The 24,745-nt window shown below is 50.5% G+C and overlaps 2 protein-coding genes across 2 annotated transcripts; one reads left to right on the forward strand and one right to left on the reverse strand.

The window, feature by feature from the left end:
* The first annotated feature begins 838 nt into the window (after window positions 1-838).
* On the forward strand, window positions 839-3,913 carry LOC119224930 (C-C motif chemokine 19-like). Its single transcript, XM_037482404.2, has 4 exons — window positions 839-999; window positions 1,793-1,916; window positions 2,037-2,151; window positions 3,517-3,913. The coding sequence occupies exons 1-4, from the start codon at window positions 936-938 to the stop codon at window positions 3,547-3,549; spliced, it is 336 nt and encodes a 111-aa protein (XP_037338301.2). The 5' UTR covers window positions 839-935; the 3' UTR covers window positions 3,550-3,913.
* A 1,433-nt stretch (window positions 3,914-5,346) lies between these two features.
* rusc2 (RUN and SH3 domain containing 2) lies at window positions 5,347-24,568 on the reverse strand. Its single transcript, XM_037482201.2, is given in 14 exon segments — window positions 5,347-7,459; window positions 7,785-7,955; window positions 8,059-8,655; window positions 8,657-9,035; window positions 9,137-9,183; window positions 9,305-9,410; window positions 9,514-9,688; window positions 9,928-10,004; window positions 10,408-10,578; window positions 10,761-10,979; window positions 11,661-12,287; window positions 14,588-15,134; window positions 15,999-17,562; window positions 24,408-24,568. Coding segments are annotated over 13 exon segments (4,857 nt in total). The 5' UTR covers window positions 17,532-17,562; window positions 24,408-24,568; the 3' UTR covers window positions 5,347-7,251.
* Window positions 24,569-24,745: the final 177 nt, after the last annotated feature.

Below are 24,745 nucleotides of genomic sequence, written 5' to 3' on the forward strand. Positions count from 1 at the left end.
CTTTACTTCTTTCACTCCGTTTCCCGTAAACGCTTCAGAGGGGGAATTCCAACAGACCGGATCCGCTCAGCATCCAGCGGCTGATTTACACGAAAGTGAAACTCCTTTTTGTTGAACAAATAGGGCTGATGATGCAACGGGGTTCAGCCAGAGAAAGACATCGCTACACCCCGATGATACAATGGGTCACTTCATGGAGAGCTCAAATCAGTTAGTTCCATGTTTATTCAAATTGTGTAATGTTGTGTATCGTGTTTCTTCCTTGCTTGGGTTTGGATTTATTTAAATAATACGTTATTTAGTAACATCCAATGGATCCCACTAGAATGTGTGAGTGTTATCTTAAGTGTTAAAGCAAGTTGCACCACAAAGTTTATTGGATTGCCTCATCCTTTATATTATCTCATAAGATACGTGTGTGAGACACACTTGAAAATACAGTTTGTAGTTTAGGACAAAGATTAAACCTGTGTGCCGCAGATAGAGAGAAAGCTATTCTAATCCATACTACAGTTACATGTATTATTCACACGCTGTGTCGAGGTGTGACCGTGCACCGATGGGTCGATGAGGGGTTAAATCACAGAGAATCAGAGATTGCAGAAGTGGGCCTGCGTACTGGACGCGGTTCCTCTTACCGTGGAAAGAACAAAGTCCAAGGAGTGCTGGGAAATGAAGAAATGTGTAGAAGAGAGAGGTAGGTGGGGTCCAGTGGGCGGTTGTGACCAGTGAGAGTTTCTCAGTTCACGGAGTGACCGGGGGAGGGCGAGTCTTGGGGGGAGGGGCATGAAAATGAAAGTGAGTGGACATCTTCTGAGAGCATAAAAGAGCAGCCTTGTCCCTCACAGGCAGTATCCTCTCTTCCTTTGGCCACAGTAGTTGCTGAGAAGACAGAGCAGCCTCAGCCAATCAGCTCCCAGGGAGACAGAGAGACCATGACATCACTGGGGGGCGCCAAGCTCTTCTTCTGCATCCTCTTCGTCACCTACTGCTGCACAGGTGAGTTTGCTCTTTTTCTTTCCGTCTTTGGACGCATCACCGCAACCGTCCACCTTGTGAAACGGGTCAGTGAACAAGAACAACAGGATGGGATTCATCAGAACTAATTCCTGCTGGAGGAAGAGGTTTAGACGCACACACACACACACACACACACACACACACACACACACACACACACACACGCACACACACACACCTGTGCTTTTTTTTCACCCGAGTTGTTCGGCTCTCTGTGAAATAACTCATTTCTCAACTTATTTCTGTGTGAGGCCGCTTAGTCAGAGCAGTAAAATCATTAGACCTTTGATCCAGATTAGGAAATATGCCACTAAAGAGCCTTTAAAGGAGTCCGGAGTCCCCCCCCCCCCCCCCCCTCGGCTCCTCTGTAGTGGGTTAATGATTAATACTCAGTGTCAGGTGGCCACGTTGATTGTGACGCTGATGACACGTGTGTGGAGTTGTAGGAAGTCTCTGCATGCAGGAGGGATAAGTTGCCCTTGAGCAAGGCTCTTCACCGCAGACCCCCCCCCCCCCCCCTCCCTCCCTCCACCCCCATGCATTTCCTCCTGCTGAGTGATTCATTTATTTATTGTCTAGATATTTTTAAGTGTAGATCCACAGAGTTTCTGTAATGCATTGTATTGTTTTTATTCTCACTGAAATGGATAAATGTCACATGTCACACGGCACTGTGTCCATTCTAAGTGAAGACTAACTGAGTGAGACTAGTGTTCGATGTATACTCATGAAGGTAGTGACACTTTTGTCCCTTTTGTCCTCCGTGTTTCAGTGACGTTTTCCCAGATTCCCTCGGACTGCTGCTTGGAAGTCGGAAACAATTTTATCAACAAACAGAATGTTGTCGACTACTTTCATCAGATCAGCGGACACGGCTGCGCTATAGACGCCACGATGTAAGTTCAGGTGGCGTGAGTGTGTGTCTGTGTGTGTGTGTGTCTGTGTGTGTGTGTGAGTCAGGAAGCACAAACAGGTGTTGGGTGTCTCTGACCCGGATGATGTTGGTGTTTTTGCAGCTTGGTCAACAGACAAGACAGAAAGTTCTGTTTCCCCTCCGACCAGCCGTGGGTCCATGAAGTGGTGAAGCACGTGGTCGCCCTGAAGAAACACTGCAAGAGACACGGGTACAAGGTAACTAACGCCACTACCAAGTAACTACCAAGTAACTAACGCCACTACCAAGTAACTACCAAGTAACTAACGCCACTACCAAGTAACTACCAAGTAACTAACGCCACTACCAAGTAACTATCACACTAACAAGTAACTACCAAGTAACTACCAAGTAACTAACGCCACTACCAAGTAACTAACACACTAACAAGTAACTACCAAGTAACTATCACACTAACAAGTAACTACCAAGTAACTAACGCCACCACCAAGTAACTACAGGGTAACTAACACACTACCAAGTAACTACCAAGTAACTAACGCACTAACAAGTAACTACCAAGTAACTAACGCCACCACCAAGTAACTACAGGGTAACTAACACACTACCAAGTAACTACCAAGTAACTAACGCACTAACAAGTAACTACCAAGTAACTAACGCCACCACCAAGTAACTACAGGGTAACTATCACACTACCAAGTAACTACCAAGTAACTAACACACTACCAAGTAACTACCAAGTAACTAACGCACTAACAAGTAACTACCAAGTAACTAACACACTAACAAGTAACTACCAAGTAACTAACACACTACCAAGTAACTACCAAGTAACTAACACACTACCAAGTAACTACCAAGTAACTAACACACTAACAAGTAACTACCAAGTAACTAACGCCACTACCAAGTAACTACCAAGTAACTAACGCCACTACCAAGTAACTACCAAGTAACTAACGCCACTACCAAGTAACTATCACACTAACAAGTAACTACCAAGTAACTACCAAGTAACTAACGCCACTACCAAGTAACTAACACACTAACAAGTAACTACCAAGTAACTATCACACTAACAAGTAACTACCAAGTAACTAACGCCACCACCAAGTAACTACAGGGTAACTAACACACTACCAAGTAACTACCAAGTAACTAACGCACTAACAAGTAACTACCAAGTAACTAACGCCACCACCAAGTAACTACAGGGTAACTAACACACTACCAAGTAACTACCAAGTAACTAACGCACTAACAAGTAACTACCAAGTAACTAACGCCACCACCAAGTAACTACAGGGTAACTATCACACTACCAAGTAACTACCAAGTAACTAACACACTACCAAGTAACTACCAAGTAACTAACGCACTAACAAGTAACTACCAAGTAACTAACACACTAACAAGTAACTACCAAGTAACTAACACACTACCAAGTAACTACCAAGTAACTAACACACTACCAAGTAACTACCAAGTAACTAACACACTAACAAGTAACTACCAAGTAACTAACAACTCCTCACTGACTTTAAAACAGGGAAGACGCTATTGGCTTTAGTTTCTGAAGTCTGTTTGTGTGTCTACAGCCACCACCCTGCAAAAAAGTGAAGCAGAAGTGAACACCACAGCGACCTTTGACCCCTTCAGCCCCAGACGCAGCCGGAGAGGACCACGGCGGGTCAGGGAAGAGGAGAAAGGGATCGAACAGCCCTATGACTAAAGAGAGCTTTACCTTTTCTTCCATTATATTTATACAACATTTTTGATTCACAATGAAATAGAAACATTCCTGAAGGGTATTTGTATATTTTGTTAAAGATATTTCTTTTTTAATAACCCAAGAATATGAACGTTTGTAAAAGTAAGTTGTCTCTAACTACATTAACTACTCAGGCAACCGCAGTTTGATTTTTTATGTGGATTTTTTTACGGGGATTATTGATTTTTTTCTAAAATAAAGCTTGGTTTCTTTCTGAATCTTAAGGCCGTACGTCATTCTTTGTCGACGACACAGTTCACTCTGTTGGGAGTAAAAATAAGTAAATGACACATTCTCTTCTTTTTCTTCACTTGCTGGGTTCCATTTTAACGTTTGGTTTGTTTAGTCACATCTTAATCTGATGTGTATTGGACATGTGAGCCTGGATTACTAAATATCATCATATCAACCATACGTATAAATCTGTAACATAACTCATGTATATTTGGGGGAATTGTATGATGCATAAGAACAAATGGATGATGCAAATGTCAAAGGTAAGATGTAAAAGTCGAGTGGAGTCAGCGGCTCAGGTGTGCTCAAATACTTCTCATTTCTAAAAATAAAAATATCTATATTTAAAAAAAAAAAGAAATGAAATCAACTTCTACAACAATGCTGCAATAGCACATTTCACACACAGTATGTGTTTGTTCTGCAATATCAAATAACTTTTAGTATGTTTAGCCTGACATGTATAATTTACTGTAATAATTAATTTGTATTGACGACTGACGATCCATTAAAAAAATAAATAGGAATATTTGATCTGATTCAGCAGGGCTCTTACAATAACCTTACACCACCAGACCGAAACGTAACATCAATGGGACGCACTTAAGAGCAAATATCTAACTACTAACTAAATAAATTAGTTCCTGATAGCTTACTTAGTTATTAACAACACACACGCTAGCCGATAGCATGTATGGTAACCAGTAAGCCAACACTTAATATTCGATACAGATTTAATCCCATTTTTAATAGAGCCGGTGAGCAAATGGTTTCGGCTGCACACCTGCACCTCGATTGGCTCAAATCCTCAAAGATCGGCTCCATAGTTATTTTCATCTTTCTGTGTTGACACTGAAATCAGAATTCATTAGTGCAACACTGAATATTATGACGTGTATTTGGATATTTCTAAGCACATTTAATGTTGGTAAACATACTATCTAACTGATAACTGAACACATTTTGAATGCAGACTGTGGAGTGTTTTGAAGGCCGGGTTCTACTGACACACACAGTGGTAACACACACTTGTGCACACACTGCTGAAGATGACATCATACGTCTCCTCACGTCCAGACCTGCTTCACCTCAAGCTCCACTCAGCAAATCCAGCTCTTTGAACATCAGCCTCCTCTGGTGGCTCAACTCGCTCCTGCTGCTCTGCAGAACTAATGCAGGTATGATGACATTTGTATAATATTACACAGCAGTTCATCATGCTTTCTCTCAGTTACTATTACTGAACTGTAGTAAGAGATGGGTGTATTTAATATTAGTTTTACTTCACTGATTGCTGTGTTTGGAGGATTCAACACTCTGTGCAGTACTATTCTGGTTTGTTATAACTTTATTTAGATGATTACAAGTGATGTTTCTTTTGCGCATCACTTTGTTACCAACAAAGACACAGGAGCCGTTCGGGTTTGTGATCACATGAGCACTTTGTTATTTAACATCCATAGTAGTTTGATATTGTCATACGTACACGTCATATAGCCGTAGACACACACAGAGAACAGCTGTGGATACTGAAGGCATTTACAGCCGGGGGGGGGGGCAGAGAGAGAGAGACCACACCTGCTTCTCTCTCTCTCTGCACATCAAAGACCGGATGACCGCAACCGCCCCCCTCCCCCTCCTCCTCCTCCTCCTCCTCGTTAATCTGTATTAACATTCATACATGGAGCTCTGCAGGATTTAAATATATTTACAGTTCAAGGACATTGCTGAAATGACACGTGGAAAAAAGCTGTACAGAAATGCTACAAAAAGGAAACTTTAAGCAGTAAAATCATATTCATGTGTGGACGTTTTTCAAAAACTACACAAGCATTCATTCAGTTAATGAATGCACACCGGATTTGAACGTTTCATAACGTGAAGTATTTGGATCGGGCCATCTCTCAAACATCCACGTTTCATGTCTGTCCTTTGGAAGCTAAGGCCCTGTTTTACACCTGGTTAGGCAGGAGGTTCACACGGACACTCCTCGTGTTGGGGTTTCCCTTTTAAAACATCACCTCTTTGTCCTCAGAGTCAGCGACTCTCTGTCGCCATGAATCTAGGGAGGGTGTCACAATCAACACTTCATACAAAATATAATGCCCGGACAAATATTAGGTCACTCGCCCTAAAGTGTCCAACGCGGCTATTCTCCCTTTTTTCTCTTCTTTAGGAACCCTAAGGCATGGATACGATTATCCCCCCCCCTCTAAATGCATATCAATAATTAGCAGTAATCCAGACGAGAGCCCTGGAAACTCAAAAAAGCCTCCACCCTGTGCTACGCTCTGCTTTCATTGGACATCCTTCCCGGTTCCCCTCAATGAATGAATAGCGGTGGCCACGCGCGAAGGATCGGGTCGGATGCACGTGCACATCGGGTCGGATGCACGTGCACATCGGGTCGGATGCACGTGCACATCTCAGACTGCGGCAAAAAGGTTTGTGTGTTCCCTCCAAGTTACTATGAGGATCTTTTATTTTGATGGTGATTCTGGCGCCCCCTGTGGACTAAAGTGGAAGTGTCTCCTACCACCAGGGTCCCTTTAGAAAACCTCATTCTACGGACAGTCGGCCCTCTCAGTCCTGGTTCTGGTTCACGGTGCATTTACTGATGGAGGTCATAGAAGACGGAGACGGGTTCATGTAGAGGACCAGGACCAAACTGGGACTGGCTCAGAACCAGTTAAAAGTAACTTCCAGTAACTTTAGGCGGTCTGTGATTTGTCCCTTTTGTCTTCATACAAACAGACTTTAGAGATAGAAGGTGAACTTGAAACAACCTTCCAACGAGCTTCTGAGGGGATTCTTCTACTCTCCCACTCATAACAATATTAGCAATCAATAATAATAATAATAATAATAACAACACACTACATTTGGGAGACGTTGATACATTTTTCTTTTGCTTTTACATCTCATCAATAACAGCAAATGTGGCACTGCTTTATCTACGTGAATTTAGCAGTTCAATCTGCACCAAGAAAGCAACAGGAAGAGAAGCAGAGAGCGCCACCTGGTGGTGATGCTACGCCACCGCCGGGCGCCGATGCTACGTCGCCGCATGCGATGGCGTCCTCAGGGTGGCGAGGGGGGAGGCTGATGGCGGTCGCAGGGAGAAGCTAGCGTGCCGGGGTGGGGTGGGGGGTGTCTTTGTGTGGGTTGCATGCATGCAGACTTCCTGCCTGCGTGTGTCCGTACATCATCTTTAAAGAAATGACAGCGTTTTCCCTCCAGGAACCAGCCACCAGCTCAAAAGTCCTTCACTTTTGGTTTTCTTGCTTCATCGGTTTGCCTTCGCCCCCCGGCGCGTCCTCCCCCCGCTTCAGCGCTGTCCGAGTCCAGCGGCGTCCCGGCTGTCCTCCATGCTTCCCAGGGTGACGTAGATGATGGGGACCAGGCCCCGGACGGAGCCCAGCGAGCACAGCAGCCAGTCGGCGTCGGCCCTCCCCAGGACCCGCAGGGCGTCGCCCTTGTTGAAGCTCAGCTGGCCGGGCTCGGTGGCGATGTGGTGACACAGGGCTCGCACTTCGCTGGAGGGGGGGGGGGCACAGAGAGACGTGCGTGAGGGAAGGGAAGGACATTCTCAACAGGAATCCTTTTAAGTCGCTGCTGTTTTATGTTTCAATTAATTTGTGAACATCCTGTTGGTTTAGCAAAAGTAGGACATTGTGGATCATTTCTCTGTTCAAGAATAAATGAATTAATACAAAAAAAATCTAAATTCAGGATCAAAAGTATTTTTTTACTTTCTAAAGTCAACAAGAACGTGAGACTCCAGGAGCTTTAACTGATGAAAGGAGAGCGGCTGATTGAACAGGTGATTCTCCTCCTGGAGTACAGTGCACAGTGCGTTACCATGGAGACTGCTGTCCGGCTTCAGCCGGTCGGGTGGTCGTGGGTGGAGGCGTGGTCTGTGGGTGGGCAGGCGCTGCCGGAAGCCCCGCCTTCGTCAGGCTTCCTGCTCCGATGGTCTGAGCCACCAGGTGGAGGACGGTCCTGTCCAGAGAGAGCCACCCGGACGGCGGTCTGAGGGGGGGGGGGGGGGGGGGGGACGACGACGACAGGGCAGCGTCGATGTCATTGGTTGTCGATGTCATTCAGATACAGAAACCTTTTCTCTTGGACTCACCTGGTCTTCTGAGCTTTGGCCTTCTGTTCAGCTGGCTCCGCCTTCGAAGGAGAACCAAAGAGCCTCCCCCAGCGCCGACCCGGTCCCTGTGAGGGGCTCTCCTCGCGGGCTGCAGCCTCGGGGGGCTTAGCCTCTATCTCCTGGTTGAGGACAGAGTCCGGCGGGCTTCCCATCCATGACGGCCTCCCCCTGCCTCCCGCTGGCTCCCCCCCGGAGCTGCTGCTGCTTCTTTTCCTGCTGCCGTGCCCCTCCCCTTCTTGGCTTGACTCCGCCCCCTCCACCACGCCCTCTCTGGTGGGCGGCGGCTGGTTCGGCCGCCTCTCCGACGACCTCCTCCTTTTCTCCGTCTTCACGAACTTGGATCCCTCGGCCGATTGGTCGATGTAGACCTGGGAGGACTGCATGAGCTGGTACCACCAGCCCGCCTGCCGCTCCTGCCGCTGACGCCCCCCCCCCTCCTCCGCCGCGTCCTTCTCCTTCCTCCCGCCCTCGACGCTCTCCTGCCCCACGCCTGTCATCCTCTTGCCGCTCACGCCCCTCTCCTTCCACAGGTTGGCAAAGCCGACCTCCGGCGCCGCGCTCCCGGCCCCCGCCCCCCCCCCCGCTCCTCAGCCTCGGCTTCGCCCCCTCCTCCGTCCTCGGCCACGTCCCCTCGCGCCTCAGCCCCGGCCGCTCTCTCCTGGCCTCGGCGCCCGAGTCTCGGACCATCTCGCTCACGGTGGCGCTCCAGCCCCTCATGAGCTGGAAGGTGGAGCGCGCCGAGTGGTCGGCGCTCTGGCCGGCGGAGCACAGCTGCTCCTTGCGGCGCAGGTGCTCCTGGCCCCTCTGGAGGAGGTGCGGCTCGAACAGCAGGTCCAGGTCAAAGGGGAGGAGCGACAGCGGCTGCAGCAGGAGGAGCAGCTCCTCGAAGAGCGGCCGGCACGCCCCCTGCGAGAGGGGGAGGAGACCCCACGGCTGGTAGTGTGCCGCCACGATGTCTGAGGAGGGAAGAACACAGACGGATGGGAGCGAGTCGTCGTGCACAGATGGACCAACCAGCACGTCTGAGGGTGGAGAAGTGACGCCGGCGGAGACTCACCTTCATGCGTGTGCAGGTGATTGAACCAGAACTCCAGACATTTTAGGCTGAAATGTAAGCAGAAGCAAATCCTTTTGTTTTAGTCGGGAATGAAGAATATTATATGTAACATCCAACATTCACTCTTCGAAGAGCACTGTGACCCTGTGACCCCAGAAGAGGACTCACTTGAGCAGGCCGAAGACGAAGGCGTTGAGTCTCATGCTGTGGCTCGTGAGCTCCGAGAACTGGCTCACCTTTGAGAAGAGGCTGTGGAGGACACGAGTGGACGGACCTGCAGAGGCCAGCGCAAAGAAAGCACCGTCACCGCTTTGTTCGACTCCTCCCTGCCCCCCCCTCGCCGAGCACCTGGTTCTGCCCCGCCCCCCCCCCCTCACCCAGCTGCGTGGAGGCCTCCACCAGGCTCCAGGGCTGACAGCGGCGCTGCCCGATGATCAGGTCCAGCACGTAGGCCTTCAGGCCGTCCTGCAGCACCTCGTGCAGGGCCGGGCACAGGTACTTCAGGATGAGGTGTCCCACGTTGGGGCTCACCCAGCTGTTCCCCAGCTTGGCCTGCAGAGAAACATTAGTGCATAAGGGACTAATCGGGGGGGGTCAAGGACTCAGGAGTCTGAGTCCTTTTCGTCTCGTCTTATCAGCTCTAAGCCTTTTTTATGGTGATTGATTCTGATAAAAAGACAAATTATTGAGTGTGAAACTAAGGTTTTAAACTTTACTACCTGGATCAGCCAGTAGAATCATTACTACTTTATTAGTGGTCATCATCAAACTGATCCACCTGGAACTCCTACCTTCACATCTGCGTCCCGGCTGGTGCTGAAGTGAGCCACGATCAGATCCACCGCCGTGTTCACGGCCTTCACCAGACCTGCAGAGGATGGAGACGGCTTGTTGATCGTTGAGCTGAGAGGCAAACTGAGTAAAGTGTTAATCTCGCGCTAGTGGAGGACACGAGGTCCTTGAGCAGCGCAAGATGTTTGGGGAAGGATCCAGCTGAGGCACGACCTCTTTTCTTATTATACCACCTGAAGAGCCCTCGACCCCCCCCTCCCACTCCCACCTGTCAAGGTGTGTAGTGAGAGGCTCTTAAGCCCCTTTCAAAAACATCATTCCCCCGCGCTCATCACCGCCACATGGCGAGCCGATGTGTTATCATCTCCATGACAACGGCGCGCCTCCCTCCGAGGTCAGATGATGTCTACGTTGTTTCCTTTGTAGACAACCTTTCTGCAAAGGGACAATAATTGGGACTATTTTTCAGAGACCGTCACCTCTCTTCTGCGGCAGGTCCACAGGGACGTGGGGGGAGGAGCCTGCGGGGGGGGAGCAGGTCGACGCGTCGGGGGAGAGGCAGAACTCCTCCGGAGGCCTCTCGGTCAGGGAGAAGTAGTCCGGCAGGAAGTCGCTGTAGATCTGCTGCAGCTTCGCCGACTGGGCCCCCGCTGAGAGACACAGACACGGAGGGTCAGCCGCACACAGAAACACCCCCCCCCCCCCCGCTAAGAGCACGGCAGGTTGTTGGGGGTCCTTAAGAATGCCGTTTGCACCACGTATTCAAGGCCGTCCTCACAAGGCCGCGCCCCCCCCACCCCCTCCCCCCACTCTTCAGTAACATCACAAGCACCGTTGAGGCGTCCCGGCGGGGGGGCGGAGGGCTCTGAAGGGAAGTCGAACACGTTCCGTCTGGCGGGTCGCGGACCCCCTCCCCTCCTGGGCTCCGGGTTACCGGAGAGGGAGCCCGATCCAGCAGAGGCGTGGCCCCCCCCCGAGGACCGCTCCAGCCCCAGAGGGTTTCGGCGGCGGTACTCCCTCCATTTGAGAGCCTGGGGGGAGAGGTGGTGCGCTGAGGGGCGGAGGGGGGGGTTATGGTCGTGGTTAAAGGGCGGGATCGTTGAGGAGATAGATGGAAGGAAAATGTAAGGGAGGAAATAAGAGGGAGACAAAGGGGGGGGGACACGAGGGGGGGACACACGAGGGCATGCATGAAGGGAGAGAAGAAAGAGAAGAGAACATCTGTGAGAATGTACAAAGGCTTCAGTTAACCAACACCAACCCAGGTACAAAGTAGCAGGTCACTGGGGACGGGAACCAATCGTAGAAGAGCAGCTCGTCACGTGACCACGACCCGAGAAGGAAAAGGTGAAGCGATAAAGGAGAACAAAGCAGGACCAACGCTGTCATGAGGTAGAAAGAAAAAAGATGGAAAAACCCCCGTAATAGACAACGTTGAGGCCGACTCAGTAATGGTGTTGTTGCATCTCTCTGGCGGCCATCTTTTCCTTTTAATAAAAGTCAGTCTGAAGGAGGTAGCCCTCTGAGGAGAGTACATACATAATATATATATATACACTGTATATTTGAACAATTAACAAGTGAATTTTTATGGTGACGTTCATGGATAAAAATGCTGGATTTCACTTTTTCTCAGTTATAAAAGAAAACACTTCATTATTTATTCTTTTATAACCTTTGGATCAAACCACGTCACTAAATATCGCCGCATATGAAGCGATTTGGAACGTACCATGATGCGTCCTGGCTGCGGGGGCCTGGTGGTCCCCCCCCTCCACACAGCCCAGCGGGCTGAGGGCGTCGCCGTGCAGAGGCGGTAAGCCGGGCGGAGCTCCGCGGTGGAAGCCCTGCACCGGGGGCAGCATCGGGGGCACCGCCCCTCTCTTCGCCCCCAGGGACGGGGGCGGAGTGCCCGGGGCCCCCCCCTGCTTCGGCGGCGGCGCGGCGCGCAGGGGGCCCAGGCCCTCCGACAGCGGGCAGGAGAGGCTGTGTGCCGGCTGGGGGCTCGGGGTGCAGGTGGAGCAGGTCCCGGAGCTGGGCCCCCCCTGGAGCCGCACCGGGGAGTAGCTCCCGAGGGGCGAGGGGCGAACCGATCCGGGCGGAGGGGCCGCCGCGGCCCCCCGGTACCCGTGCAGGGCTGCTGCATCCCCGCCCTCCCCCCCCCCCACCGGCTCCCCGCAGCGGCCCTGCATCCCGGAGACGTAGCCCGAGAGCAGGGGCAGCGGGGGCTTGGGCTGCGGGGGCTTGGAGGCGAACTGGTGGTGGAAGGTGAAGGGCTGGATGGGCAGGGAGGTGGGCCGCTGGTCCTTGGTGTAGCGGACCACCGGGGGGCGGCTCTCTGACGAAGTGGACAGGCCTCCTGGACCACAGAGAGAGAAGAAGAGCTGAGATTTACTACAGCAACATTTAACAATAACAAGTTACTTAAATATTCATGTATTGTTTACAAAGGACAACGATCAGAAACAAACCCACAACGATTCCCCAAAATCCTAATTGACATTTTCAAATTGACTTTCTTTCAACCAAAAGTCCAAAACCACTAAGAATTCTCACCTCAGACTGAACTACAGCAGGAAGCAGTGAATAAACGACGAGTTACTCAGCTTAGAACTGGACGACAACCACGGGAAAGTGCCCAGTCATGAGTCACGACAGCCCTTATCAACAGGGCTGTGACAGGCCAATGTGCACACACACACACACACACACACAGACACACACACATGTACACAATGAGAGAAAACCACACACAGACTAAACCTGAAGGCCAGAGGGAACCCGGTGGGGAGAATCCTTCCTTTCTGCCAGTGTGTCTTACTGTGTGTGTGTGTGTGTGTCTTAATGTGTGTGTGTGTGTGTGTGTGTGTCTTAATGTGTGTGTGTGTGTGTGTCTTAATGTGTGTGTGTCGATCCAGTGCAGTCGGGGACGGACAGCAGAGCGTGTGTGACATTGACGTGATTGCGCAAGCTGTTTTGTCGCCCTAAAGGTGCAGGGACGCCTCTCGGCTACAGAGGGCGACGTCGAGCTAAAGGAGGAACACCAAGGAGGGAGGGAGGAGGGAGGAAGGGAGGAAGGAGGGAGGGAGGAACACTACACGCCCTGCAGGCCTTTGCTCCCACTGGGGATGAAGCACTCGCTCTCTGTGTCTTTTGCTTCGTCATCCCTCTAGATGACATTTTCTTCTCTCTCCACACCCACCTCCCCCCCCCCCCCCCTCGTAGGCAGCGAGGCCCTGTCCTTTTGCTTCGTGTTAGCATCATTAGCGAGGGAGCCGCTCGCTGCAGCCCGATGAATAATAAATGTAGGCAGAAGCTGCTCGGCCTCCCGTCGTCATCGGAGATGGTGACGAGAGGTTCAGCAACTGAACAGGAGGATTTTTTGGGGGGGGCGAATTTGATCAGTTTATTCACAGTGGGGGGAAAAACATCCAGCAGGAGGATGCTGTTTGCATCTGTATTTAGATCCATAAATTCACTATGTCACGTTAGAGGTCACCAGGCTTTTGCCCTCGAGGCTCCTGATGTGTATATATATAATGTGTGTGTGTGTGTGTATATAGATATATCTATATACACACACACACACACACACATTTTCTATCTAGATGTTCCCGAGAAGATGTTCCTGTAAGGTGTAGGAGGGAGATTCCTCCCCCTGCTCTTTCCTGAGGAATTCCAAGCACCCGCAGTTTGTGTGTTTATCGAACACGACGCACACAGCGGGCAGCTGAGACTCTCAGGGAGGGGGGGACCCTACTGGGAACCATGCTGGGAACCATTTTCAGTTATTGGCAACAAGACAACAGTTAAAACGTGCTACATGTATGTGAGAAGGATCCCTGATCCGAGTGACCTTAAGAATTCCAACTGCATTCTCTCCACTGACCACCAGGGGGCGACTCCTCCGATCAATGCTCCTGATTCTTTTACCAAAGTCAATGAAAGTCAAAGCACCGAAGCCTCTGCAACTTTGTCCAGCCTTCTTTTTTCTTTCAGGACGAGTCGGGCCAACAGGCAAACCACACACACACACACACACACACGCACACAGGCAGACACACACACACACACACACACACAGAGCAGCAGACACACACACACACACACAGCTAATCCACTGCATACGCAGACGTGGAGCTCAGAGGGGTTCTTTGCACCTTTATCTCCCCGCTCACCTGATTGTTATTCAGAGCACGTTTGTCCCACTTCAAACCCTCCGGTGCGGCTGAACGCACTCTGCTGCACAACTACACACGAGGCCCACGAGGGGACTCAGACACACAAAGGAAGACACGCAGAACCAAAACATGCAGACGGATCCCAACTCCAGGCCTCAACTCCAAATATTCAGACAGCAAACACTGGGAGATGTTTGTTCAGGTCAGAGTGACTTTTTGGAGCATTCTGCTGAGGCTCCACCGATCCACATGTTGGATAATCTTCAAAAAGGGGTTCAGAAAACATAGAAGGTGTCATTTGTATTGACCAACATTCAGAGAACCATCGTCTTCCAGCCCTGCAAAGAGCCACAGGTCCACCTCAGGAGGAAGAGGAGAACAAACCAGAGCAAGAAGTATATCATGCAGAAATAAGAGCTTTGCACAGTCCTTTTTAGATGAAGCAATGAATAACTACAGCTGGTAGGAGGTGAGGTACCTTCAGCCCTGGCCCGGCTCTCCCTCGCCGCCTCCAGGTGTCGCTCGGCGCTGCCCTGGCTGTAACATCTGGTGAAGGGCACAGGCGACAGGCTGTGGCACTCGCCCTCCGAGCGCTGCTCCGGGATGGGAGAGAAGTCCAGGGAGGAGTGGGAGTGGGTGGAGTAAGTGGAGGAGAAAAGGTCCCTCAGCGGCGGCGAGCCCCCCGAGCCTCCGTTCCTCCGCTTGCTCCTCGCGATCTCGGCGAAGGAGGTGACCCGCGGCGCCGGGGGCGGGGTCGGGGGCGGGGCGGCGCCCTCGCTGAGCCGCACGGGGCAGCTCAACATGCGCTCCAGAGGGCCGAGCCGGGGGGGCGGAGACTTGTCCAGGTTGCGGTCGTAGCTGCGGGAGCGCGGGCGGCTTCCCGGGGGGGCTCCGATCGGGCCGCCGCCGACCGCCGGAGGGGAGACGTTGACGTGGACCTGGCCTCGGAGCGCGGCCGCCTGCTGATTCCTCCTCTCCTCCTCCTCCTCCTCTTCGTCCTCCTCATCGCCACCGTCATCTTCTCTCTGAATGAGGAGGGAAGATGACGGATTATTTGATCAGATAAAACAGGTTGCTGATCTACCAAACTGAATTGTTATTTAAGTAACAATGTGCAGCCCTTTACTGCACGCCGTCCCCTCTCACCCCCCCCCCCCATTTCCAGTCTGTCCAATTAATGTGCTTCAGGTCCACATGACTAAAATAATCCTCAGACATGGGATCAGATGACTGCAGACATCTGTGATCTAAATGAGCCGACTAATACCAGCAGGGCGGCTATTTAAAGATCAGTCTTATTGGGTGTTAATGTCGAGTGTCTATTGATGTTGTGTTTGCATTATTGTCCTCCAGGTTGAGTCTGATGCAGTTTATAAAATCTCTTTTTATCTCTGCTTGGTATTTTGAGGCCTTCTGGTTTCCTTTCTTCCACTAGACTGTATTTAGTAACACTTTGCAAAGTACTCCAACTTGTTTGTGTAAATGAATTAAATGTGCTGCCTTGACTTGATTCATTATGCAAACCGCCTGCAGCGAGCTTTGTGTTTTAGGATTAAAAAAAAAGCACTGGAGAAATGGAATAGTGAGGGAACATGTTGGTGTTTTGAATCATGCTTCTGAAGGACTGACCTTTCGTTCCACTAAATGCTGCATTAATAAGCACATTTTGTGCTGCGTGTTTGTTATTTCACACAGAAGACTTCATAAATCGGTGCCAAAGTAAAGGCTGTGCAGCTCGGTGAGGATGGTAATACTAGATGTTTTATGCCATGATGATACGGAAACATCATGTTAACCTTTTCAAAGCAAATTGTAAACAGTCTTGTTTAAAAATGTCAGAGGGAGGAGACAAAGTGATTAAAACTAGTGAGGCAGGACGCTCCACTCACCCGACGCGACTCGCCGTCTTCGTCCTCTTCTCCCAGACCGTCCTCCACGGCCCTCTGCCTGAACAGGAAGTACTCGCTGGGCTGGCTGGGGGTGGGGGTGGGGGTGGGGCTGCCCTTGCTGTGCTCGGGGGAGCAGCTGTTGAGCGAGGAGCCCGCGGGGCTCGGGGACGACTGGGACGACAGGTCGCAGGTCACCAGCTTGTAGTAGTTCTGCGTGGCCACCACCAGGCGGGCCTGGCTCTGCAGGCAGGAAGCCAGGTCCCCGGCCGCCGGGGGGGGGCACGCGTTGCAGTTGGCGTCCAGGTCGAGGACCCCCCGGTGCTCCGCGGCGCACGAGCAGCTGGAGGAGGTGGACCGGCGGGGCTCGGGGAGGAGGCCGAAGGGCTGTTGCTGCGCGGGGGGGGGCTCGGTCGGCGAGGTGTGGAGGTCCAGATAGAAGGCCCCTTCGGTGGAGCCTCCCCGGTTCCCCGGCGAGCTGCAGCGGCGGCGGGCGGTGGGGCCGTTGAGGTTGGCGCGGCCGGGGGCCGGCGGCGGCTTCTTCTCCGGGACGCTGTTGTTCATCTTGTTGTAGATGGCGCTGAAGCTGACCAGCACGCCGTCCGAGCTGTTGCAGGAGGAGTCGCTGCCGTAGCCCTGCTGGCACTCGGGGTGGATCGGGGACATCGCGGGGGGGTCCCCGTCCTCCTCGTCGGCCCAGTCCTGCTCCCCGCAGTCCATGGACATGTTGGAGCCGCTGCTGCCCAGGCGCAGCTGGCCGTCCAGCGCCAGGAGGTCCAGCTCCTCCAGGTGGGCGGAGAGGCCGCGGGGCGCCGCCCCCAGGGACCCCCCCACCGCCCTGTGCAGCAGGAAGGGCTCGGGGGCGAAGCCGAGGTCGTGCAGGAGGAAGGGAGCCGCCGCCCCGTCGCCCCCCGGGTTTCTGTCGCTGTGCAGGTGGAAGGAGGAGTCTTCGAGGTACCCACTGAGGTTGTCGCCGTCCTCCTCCTCCTCCTCCTCCTCCTCTTCGTCGTCCTCGGTGTTGAGCAGGAAGGGGTTGTGGCGCCGAGGGTTCCTGCGCCGCGGCTTGGCTCTGGGCAGCGTGTGAGCGGCGATCAGCTGCTCCTCAGAGTTGCTGGAGGTGAAGGACGAGTCGTCGCTGGCCGTGCTGCCCCCCCTCCCGCCGCCGCCGCCCCCGCCGGAGGTCTGGATCAGGCTGCTGTAGACCAGCGCCTCCCTCTGGAGGACGTCCCTCTCGGGGAGGGAGGTGGTGCGACTCAGGCCCAGGTTCTCCGGCGGGATGAACGGGCTGCCCCTCTTCAGCGAGAGCCCGCAGCCGCCCTGCCGCCCGCCGGACACCTGGCAGTGCACCAGGGGGATGTGGTGCACGATCAGGGTCTCGCCCGACAGCTTGGGGGGGCTGTCCATGGTCCGGGAGGGGGGGGGGCGGAGGCCCTGTGAAGGGGACGGCGGGTGCGCTGATGGCCGGGAGCGGAGTTCACTCTCTGTGTGCCGGGCCCAGCTGGGCAGCGAGGGAGGAGAGGTCATGGAAGAGGTCATGGAAGTCCACGCCGTGGTCAGAGTGGTACATCTGGGAAACAAGGAGGGACACAAAGAGACTGAATGCAGGAGGAAGAGAGGACCGTGGTCCTAGAGATAAAACAACACCCATCAATGTCAAACCAGTTCCTCTTTGTCATCACATTCATTCTTTGTACCTTATTTCTTTGGTTTAATATTTTTGACAGAAAAAAGTTAAAATAGCTAAAATAGCTTTGGTAAGAGTACAGAACGACATCCCTCTGGTCTCATGTGTGCAGTGAGCATAGTGAGTCACACACACAGGGCTATGATCTCATCTCCATCTGGATATTACACCCTAAAAGACACACAAACACACACGCAACAATTTCCCTTCACATCATTTGTCAACGAAAAAGGAATGAAAATAAATGATGCACATACATGTGTAAACACTGTCTAAACACATGTGATCCTTCCTTCTACAAAGGTAAATGTGGGACAATCACAGGTGTGTGTGGGTCTCTGAGGGGTGAGAATACATATTTCCAGCTGAAGAAGATAAACAAGTTGTCAGATTTCTCCATCAGCTTTTATCTCAGATAACATGGAAGTCTTAAAGCCTGGTTTTGCACAGCAGACAATGCCATTAGATGCTTGGATGCATTAGATGACTACTCTTCTTCATCGTGTGTTTGTTGTGGTTTTACGGAACACTCGATGTCGGGATATTTCTGCCCCAGCGTCGGTTTAACTGACCACTCTGACACACCCTGTGTCACATGATTTTCTCCCGTTAAGTATTACAAGGGACAATCTGAGCGGAGTTAGGGAGGAAAGTTTGCTCTAAATCCTCTGCTCACCGGATGATGAGCGGACTAACGAAGACTTAAAGTAATCCCTCTATTAGGCCTGCTTAGCTAAACCTGATCCCAGATACAGCAGCTAGATTCAAAGCTAATATCAAATAATATGAAACTAAAAAAAGAATGCTGAAGACACCTACAGAGAACAACAGCAGCAGGTGCAAAGCGACACTGCTTCATCATTCTTTAGTGTGGAATGAGAATAAAAAGAACTGCAGGTTGAATGTTAACCGGAGCAGAGGAACAACTCGGATGTCTTTCTTCAGAAACGGAGGAGTGGAATGGTGTTTGCTGTCAGGAGGCCTTCAGCTTCACCCAGACAGGAGCACGACCTTCTTCATCATCTCACACCTGCAAAACAATGAGCTCCCGCTGCAGCGTGTGAATGTACGAGCTCAGGCATGAGGAGCACAAGGTACCTTCTAATGAGATGTACATTTCACGGAGCTTTTTGAAATGCAGAGTGCAGATGTTTCCACAAGGGTCCAGCTGCAGAGCTCCTCTGTCCCTGTTGCTGCAGGGCGTTGTTGTGCTCTGCATTGACTTATTTTACATTCTGTAGCAGTGATTCTCACAAGAACTGCACTTTGAAACGTGCTGCACAGATAAAGTTTTATATGGTTCATATACAGTCTGTGGAGTTACTCCCATGTGTGACTCTCCTAGTGCTGCTAGGAGTGTGGAAAAAGACTCAAATGTGACTCAAACGTAAAAATAAATTAGTTGGCCATTATTTGTTCAGTTGACCGTGACCCAACAACCTTTGCAGCTCTGAAAAAGTCCTCTCATAACATTCCTCTCAGTGTGAAGCATGATGTCATCCGTTCGGGGGGGGGGGGGGGGGGGTTCTGCACTCACTGCCGTCCCTCACACATCTGTGTCTATTCAAGTATTCAAGTACACACAGAAACCTGTGAATGGGACCATTGAGGCCATTATGCGCCAGAGGGACCGTCCGTCCACCACGGACACGGCTTCTTGTACACGACGCTTTTTCATGCTAAAACGTGCCAATCAACAGGCAGGGATTTATGTAAATGATCTGAACAGGACGAAGACAAAAAACCTAAAACGTGTCACTAAATCTCTGCATGAAACAAGAGAAGCAGAATTGAAACAGATTACAGCAGTCAGCTCCTCAGCAGTGAGGAGTCCAGGCGGACAATAGCAGGTCTGGGATCTGTGCTACTGAGAGATTCCCGCGGATCAGATCGGATAACGGGTCAACGAGATCAAGGGAGCAGAGCTGGGCCAATCAGCCAATCAGTGGGGGGAGGGAGGGGGGTCCTGACTGGACTATTGTTGGCTTGTTTTTGAGTATTATTCCTGGATTTGATACTACGTGTAAATGCTTCTTCGACCAACATGTGAAGCTGCACTAACTAGAGTGCTGCCAGAACACGTCCAAAACCACCAAGGACCCTGGAAGTCGAGGGCTATTTGGGTTTGAAGCCTCCTGGTTTCACAGCTTTAAGAGCATTCCTCACCTTCACCACGAGAAAATGGGACAAACTACAAGTAGTTCAACATGGTGGAGTTATACGAATCCAGAAAGACGAAGAGAAAAGGAGAAAGACCACCGGGATCTTCTTTCAATACTCTGAGAACCCGGGATTCATAGAAGGTTGTAGTAAGAGCCAATTAGCTTTGAGCTTTTTCCACCAACACGTCCTGAGCGGCTTCTTTGGGAATCCCACGTTATTGTGACCCATTTCTAAAACACACACACACTAAAGGGGGAAAGGGAAATCCTCCCTCTTGTACCATTAGGCCCAAACTTCCAGGAAGAAGTCTGAGCCCGGCGGGGAGGAGACGAGGAGGCACACCCTGACCGGGAAAGAGACGCCGCATGGGGCCAGGAAGACGGCCGCAGTCCACCCTCCGTTGGACTCGTGTTTAGTGAACGCCGTGGTGGGACTATTTGTAGAAGACTACATCGCTGTGTAGAATAGGACTGACACGGATCTGTTGATGGGTGAAGTGTGATGCATCATCCTGCCTATAGAAACAGAGGCATGACCTCTACAACCACCTGAAGGACACCGGCCAAAAGCCACAGAAACCTGGCTGCCTGATGCTGCTGATTACCCATAGTGCATTTGGTGAGGATGAAGACGATGATGAAGAAACGCCACCGTCTCTGAACTCTATTTCTCATGTATCCTCTGTTCAGAGGCCCCAGCGGTACCGACTGTAGCTGTCTGGTTGTTGAGTAACGGCCTCGGTGTGTGTGTGTGTGTGTGTGTGTGTATGTGTGTGTGTGTGTGTGTGTGGGTGTGCTGCTGCTAAACGAATGAAAAGAGCTTTTGTTTGTTGCACGCATCCAGCATCCGAGAGTCAAATGAAGCCTGACCATGTGACCATGAGAATGTGGGGGCTAAACGAGGAGCAGCGCTGGCTTCCACGGCTTTGCCTCACGACGCCCAACTTGGAAAACAAAGTGTGTGAATAATAGACACGCGGACGCTGATTATCATCGAGTGAAGCTAGCTGCTAGCATGCCTGAAGAGAGACGTAGCATCTCTGCTACATTCACATCTCTATACTGCTTTATTATTCCGCACTGACCCGAAAGCCGCGAGGCACCGCGGGCGGCTCTGGGGGTTCTGGTGTGACCCGATTCGCCGACACAGCGTAATGTGAAGCCCTATTGATCCGTCCAGGGAATAGGGAATGATAGCGATAACAAACCCAATGACTGACAGGTGAATCAACCGTTAGAATAGTTGACTTTTAGCCCGAACCCAACATGTAGGGAATAATTAGTAAAAGGAAACGTTGCTGCACATTTGGTTCTCCTCAAAGACTCCAAACACCACGAGGCTGACGTGGGGTTTCTGAGCTGCACTTCTCTCCTGTCGGCCTTAATGCGTCTCGCTTTCTGTGCTGACTCTCTTCTGCTCTGCTCCATTTCCGAGCACCTCTTACTCTCTTTAAAGCTCTTTCACGATCCATCATGCTTCTCCCCCCCCCCCCCCCTCTCCTCTTCCATGCACTGCAGTGTTGCTCGTCTCTCCTCAGCCCACTTCTGCCTCCCTAAGCATCTGCCTCCCTCCCAAGATGGACTGTTCCATCCCTATCCCTGATCCCTCGGTCCAGAGAGGGAGACCTTCACGTGTCGACCCAACACCCTTCTGGTCTTTTGTTGCGTCCCATTCCGGATGTTTCCCATCATAGTTCGCCAGCATGTCTGCAGGACGCATCACCTTTGCTGGGTTGGTAGGTTTGTCGGACAGAATTCGTTCCTTTTAGCTGGTGAGTGAGCCAGTGACATTCATCATATTTTAAGTATAGACAATATTGGTCGATGCTGGAAACAATGTTGTGATATTGGTCGATGTTGTGATATTGGTAAACTAATTACAATTATGTTTAATAACAGCCCAGATCATTCCTATTAGGGTTGTGATGTAATTAGCACCGTTTTCAGCTCAGTGAAAATGTCCACAGTATATTAATGCTGCTCTCAGTGCTCTTTCATATTCAGACAATTGAGCCCAAAATACCGAGCAGACCCAGAACCCATCATGTACTGCAGCAAGAAATACACACAGACCTCATTGTGGGTCCCTTTAAATCAGTGAGGCATTGCTGCCATGAAGGAAACAACTACTGTAACAAGCCAGAGGGTGTGTGTGTGTGTGTGTGACTCAAAAGTCCCAAAAGTCCACATTTCAGACACACTTTTTATGGTCATGCACTTTGACTCATTACAGAGAAGAAAAACCACAAAGTAAAATAGTTAGTTCCATGTAGGCAGCAAAATGCATTTAAATCAGTTGGTTTAGAGTCCGCTAAGACTTGTTCTTGGTTTTAAAACAACTCCTTTGATTCCACCACACTGCCAAACAAAATGTGCCTTTTCCCACCCATCTATTGAAACTTTAACCTGCAAATAGATTAGATTTGGTGGGCACAACTTGAGAGATGATGACATTCAGCAATAATTCCATCTGTGGGAATAAGATGGTCTGATACAAATATTTCTTATTGGTGGTTTTGTTTCAAGTGCCTCCATAATAGAGTTTAAACTAGGATGGTAGATCACCTTCACAAGTTATCAAGAATAATAACAAAACGAGTCCCTTTAACATTGGACAACCTTCAAAACGAGCCGAGCAAAGCACAAAGACGGATACAAAGCGTTGAGGCGGTTTGTTGGAGGAAACCAGATAACAGACAAAAGGAACTGCATGATATCCGCACGCTATGTTTTTATAAATTAGAAATACACATCAAAACACATAGTAACTATGCACACGGCTTACATAACGCATCGAGAGACACGTTCCCTGAACGCAGCACGTCGCCGGACACGCTGCGGTTTGACGAGCCACGCATGGCGGAGGCGACGAGGAGCTCAACCCCCCCACGGGTCTCCTTCCTCACACCGGCAGGCAGGAGAAGGCAGTGACAGGTTCACGCTGTATGTACATTCCAGTCTGACCTTCAGTGTCAGACCTGCTCGCCATAAAACCAAACCAACGGATCTGTGCATTGAATTAACTACTCGTCACTGTTGCTGCAAAAGAAAGCCGTAAAATAAGAGAAGGAGAACCCTGCTTTGATGTTTCTCATCCTGAGATCATCTATCAGCATGTTTCTAAAAGCTCAGACTCATTTAGGACCACGATCCCCTGAATTAAGCTCCATCTTGTACCCTGGCGAGGATTCTCACTGTCTAATGTCAAATACTAAAAGTAATCATCACAGAAATAAATATATGCTGCAGTCGTCTAATGATTATGTGAAATGCACAACATAAACATCAGGAAACAACCATGTCCCTATAAACAATCACTATACACAAAATATTTAACTAAAGCATCCCTACTGAATAAAAGAACAACATGAACATGATGATTTCACATAATATAATAAAGTAGAAGTAGCTAAACTGACAGGTTAATGCTGCAGACAGGACACAGCGGTAGATTTCTGTTTATGTCACGTTGCATGAAATGTTCCTCACAACAGCAAGCTGCATAAACCGATCAGAATACCGGAAGAACACGCAGTCCGCCTTCAGAATAAAAGCAGGGGAGTATAAACACGAACGAAGGGCCTGTATAGCAGACAATAATAACTTTGAGATAGTCAAATCCATTCATGCTTAATATATGGCTAAAAGAGCAGAACAAACGGAACCACAAAGCGTTTCAATGAGTGACAAAATATGTATCAATTGTTCATAAATACTACATTTGCAAATGCAATGTTGTTAGACATTTCTTTTAGGACTTGGTTTGACTTTTGAATTATTATTTCACTTTTTGTATGTACAATTTATTTCTACATAACGAAAACTTATTTTTATTTGTATTTGACAATTACATTAACCAAATGTTTATGCTATTCCCCTTTATATTATTTAATATCTTGCTCTAGCATCTGACTTAAATTATCTTAAGATATTCTCAAATACTTTTTGGATTCAAGTCCATACATCGAGTGTACTCATATTGTTCCCTCTTTCCCAACGACATCAAGCTTTTATTTTGCTAAATGTCACCGGAAGTGACGACGCGTCACTCGGTCAAACCTAACGGTAGCTCTGGTGCCGCTGTGGTCTCCTCCGGTACATCGGGTCCATGCGATGACAACACCGGGCCGCGGGCCGCTGCTTTGACACCGTCGAGCCAGCTCGGTTAATCACATACATTTTACTGACTAACTGTGTATTTTCACCCGGGCTCAAAGGCCCCGCGGCCCCGCGGAGACAGCGGCGGAACCGGGCTAATGTGATGAACCGTTACCGCCCACCGCTGCGCCGCCTTTGTGGCCCTGCGTTAAATAACAAAGCAACACACGGCACAAACAAGCTCGCGCCTTCGGGTTGTTGACGAGCAGTGGCGGCGTCCCGTTTGTAGGCGACGTGGCAGCAGGAGAACCGACGCGGTGTCGTCTCCCCCGTCATCACCGACCCGAGGCTTTGTTATTTTCTGGCCCCGACGCGATGCTTTTCTCACCCTTTTTTTTCCTCCTCTGCCGGTTCTCATCCATCTCGACCCCCCCCACCCCGCTAAGATGCGCATATAAACACACTCACCTTGCCGCAGCGGACCGGCCGTGGCTCCGTTGTGGATGCGTTGATGAAGCGGGCCGGTGGGCTCACGGTCGTCTCTGTGAAGGACTGCGGGCGGACAGACAGGCAGCCGCGCTGGGTGGGTTGGGCCGGAGCGACGCGTCATTGTGACGTCACAGCCCGGTCCCAGGCTGCAGCGGACGCCTCTCATAGGCCCGTTAACCTCGATCCTGTTAGCTTTGACCCGTAGAAGTGTCATCTTGGTTTGTGGGGTCAGATCAGTCTCAATTATTGCAATTGCGCACTGAGCAATTCACACATGTATTCGATTAACAAATGCACACAAAAGGATTTAAAAATAC

This window comes from Pungitius pungitius, chromosome 5 (genome assembly GCF_949316345.1).
Source record: "Pungitius pungitius chromosome 5, fPunPun2.1, whole genome shotgun sequence".
In the NCBI taxonomy this organism is placed as follows: domain Eukaryota; kingdom Metazoa; phylum Chordata; class Actinopteri; order Perciformes; family Gasterosteidae; genus Pungitius; species Pungitius pungitius.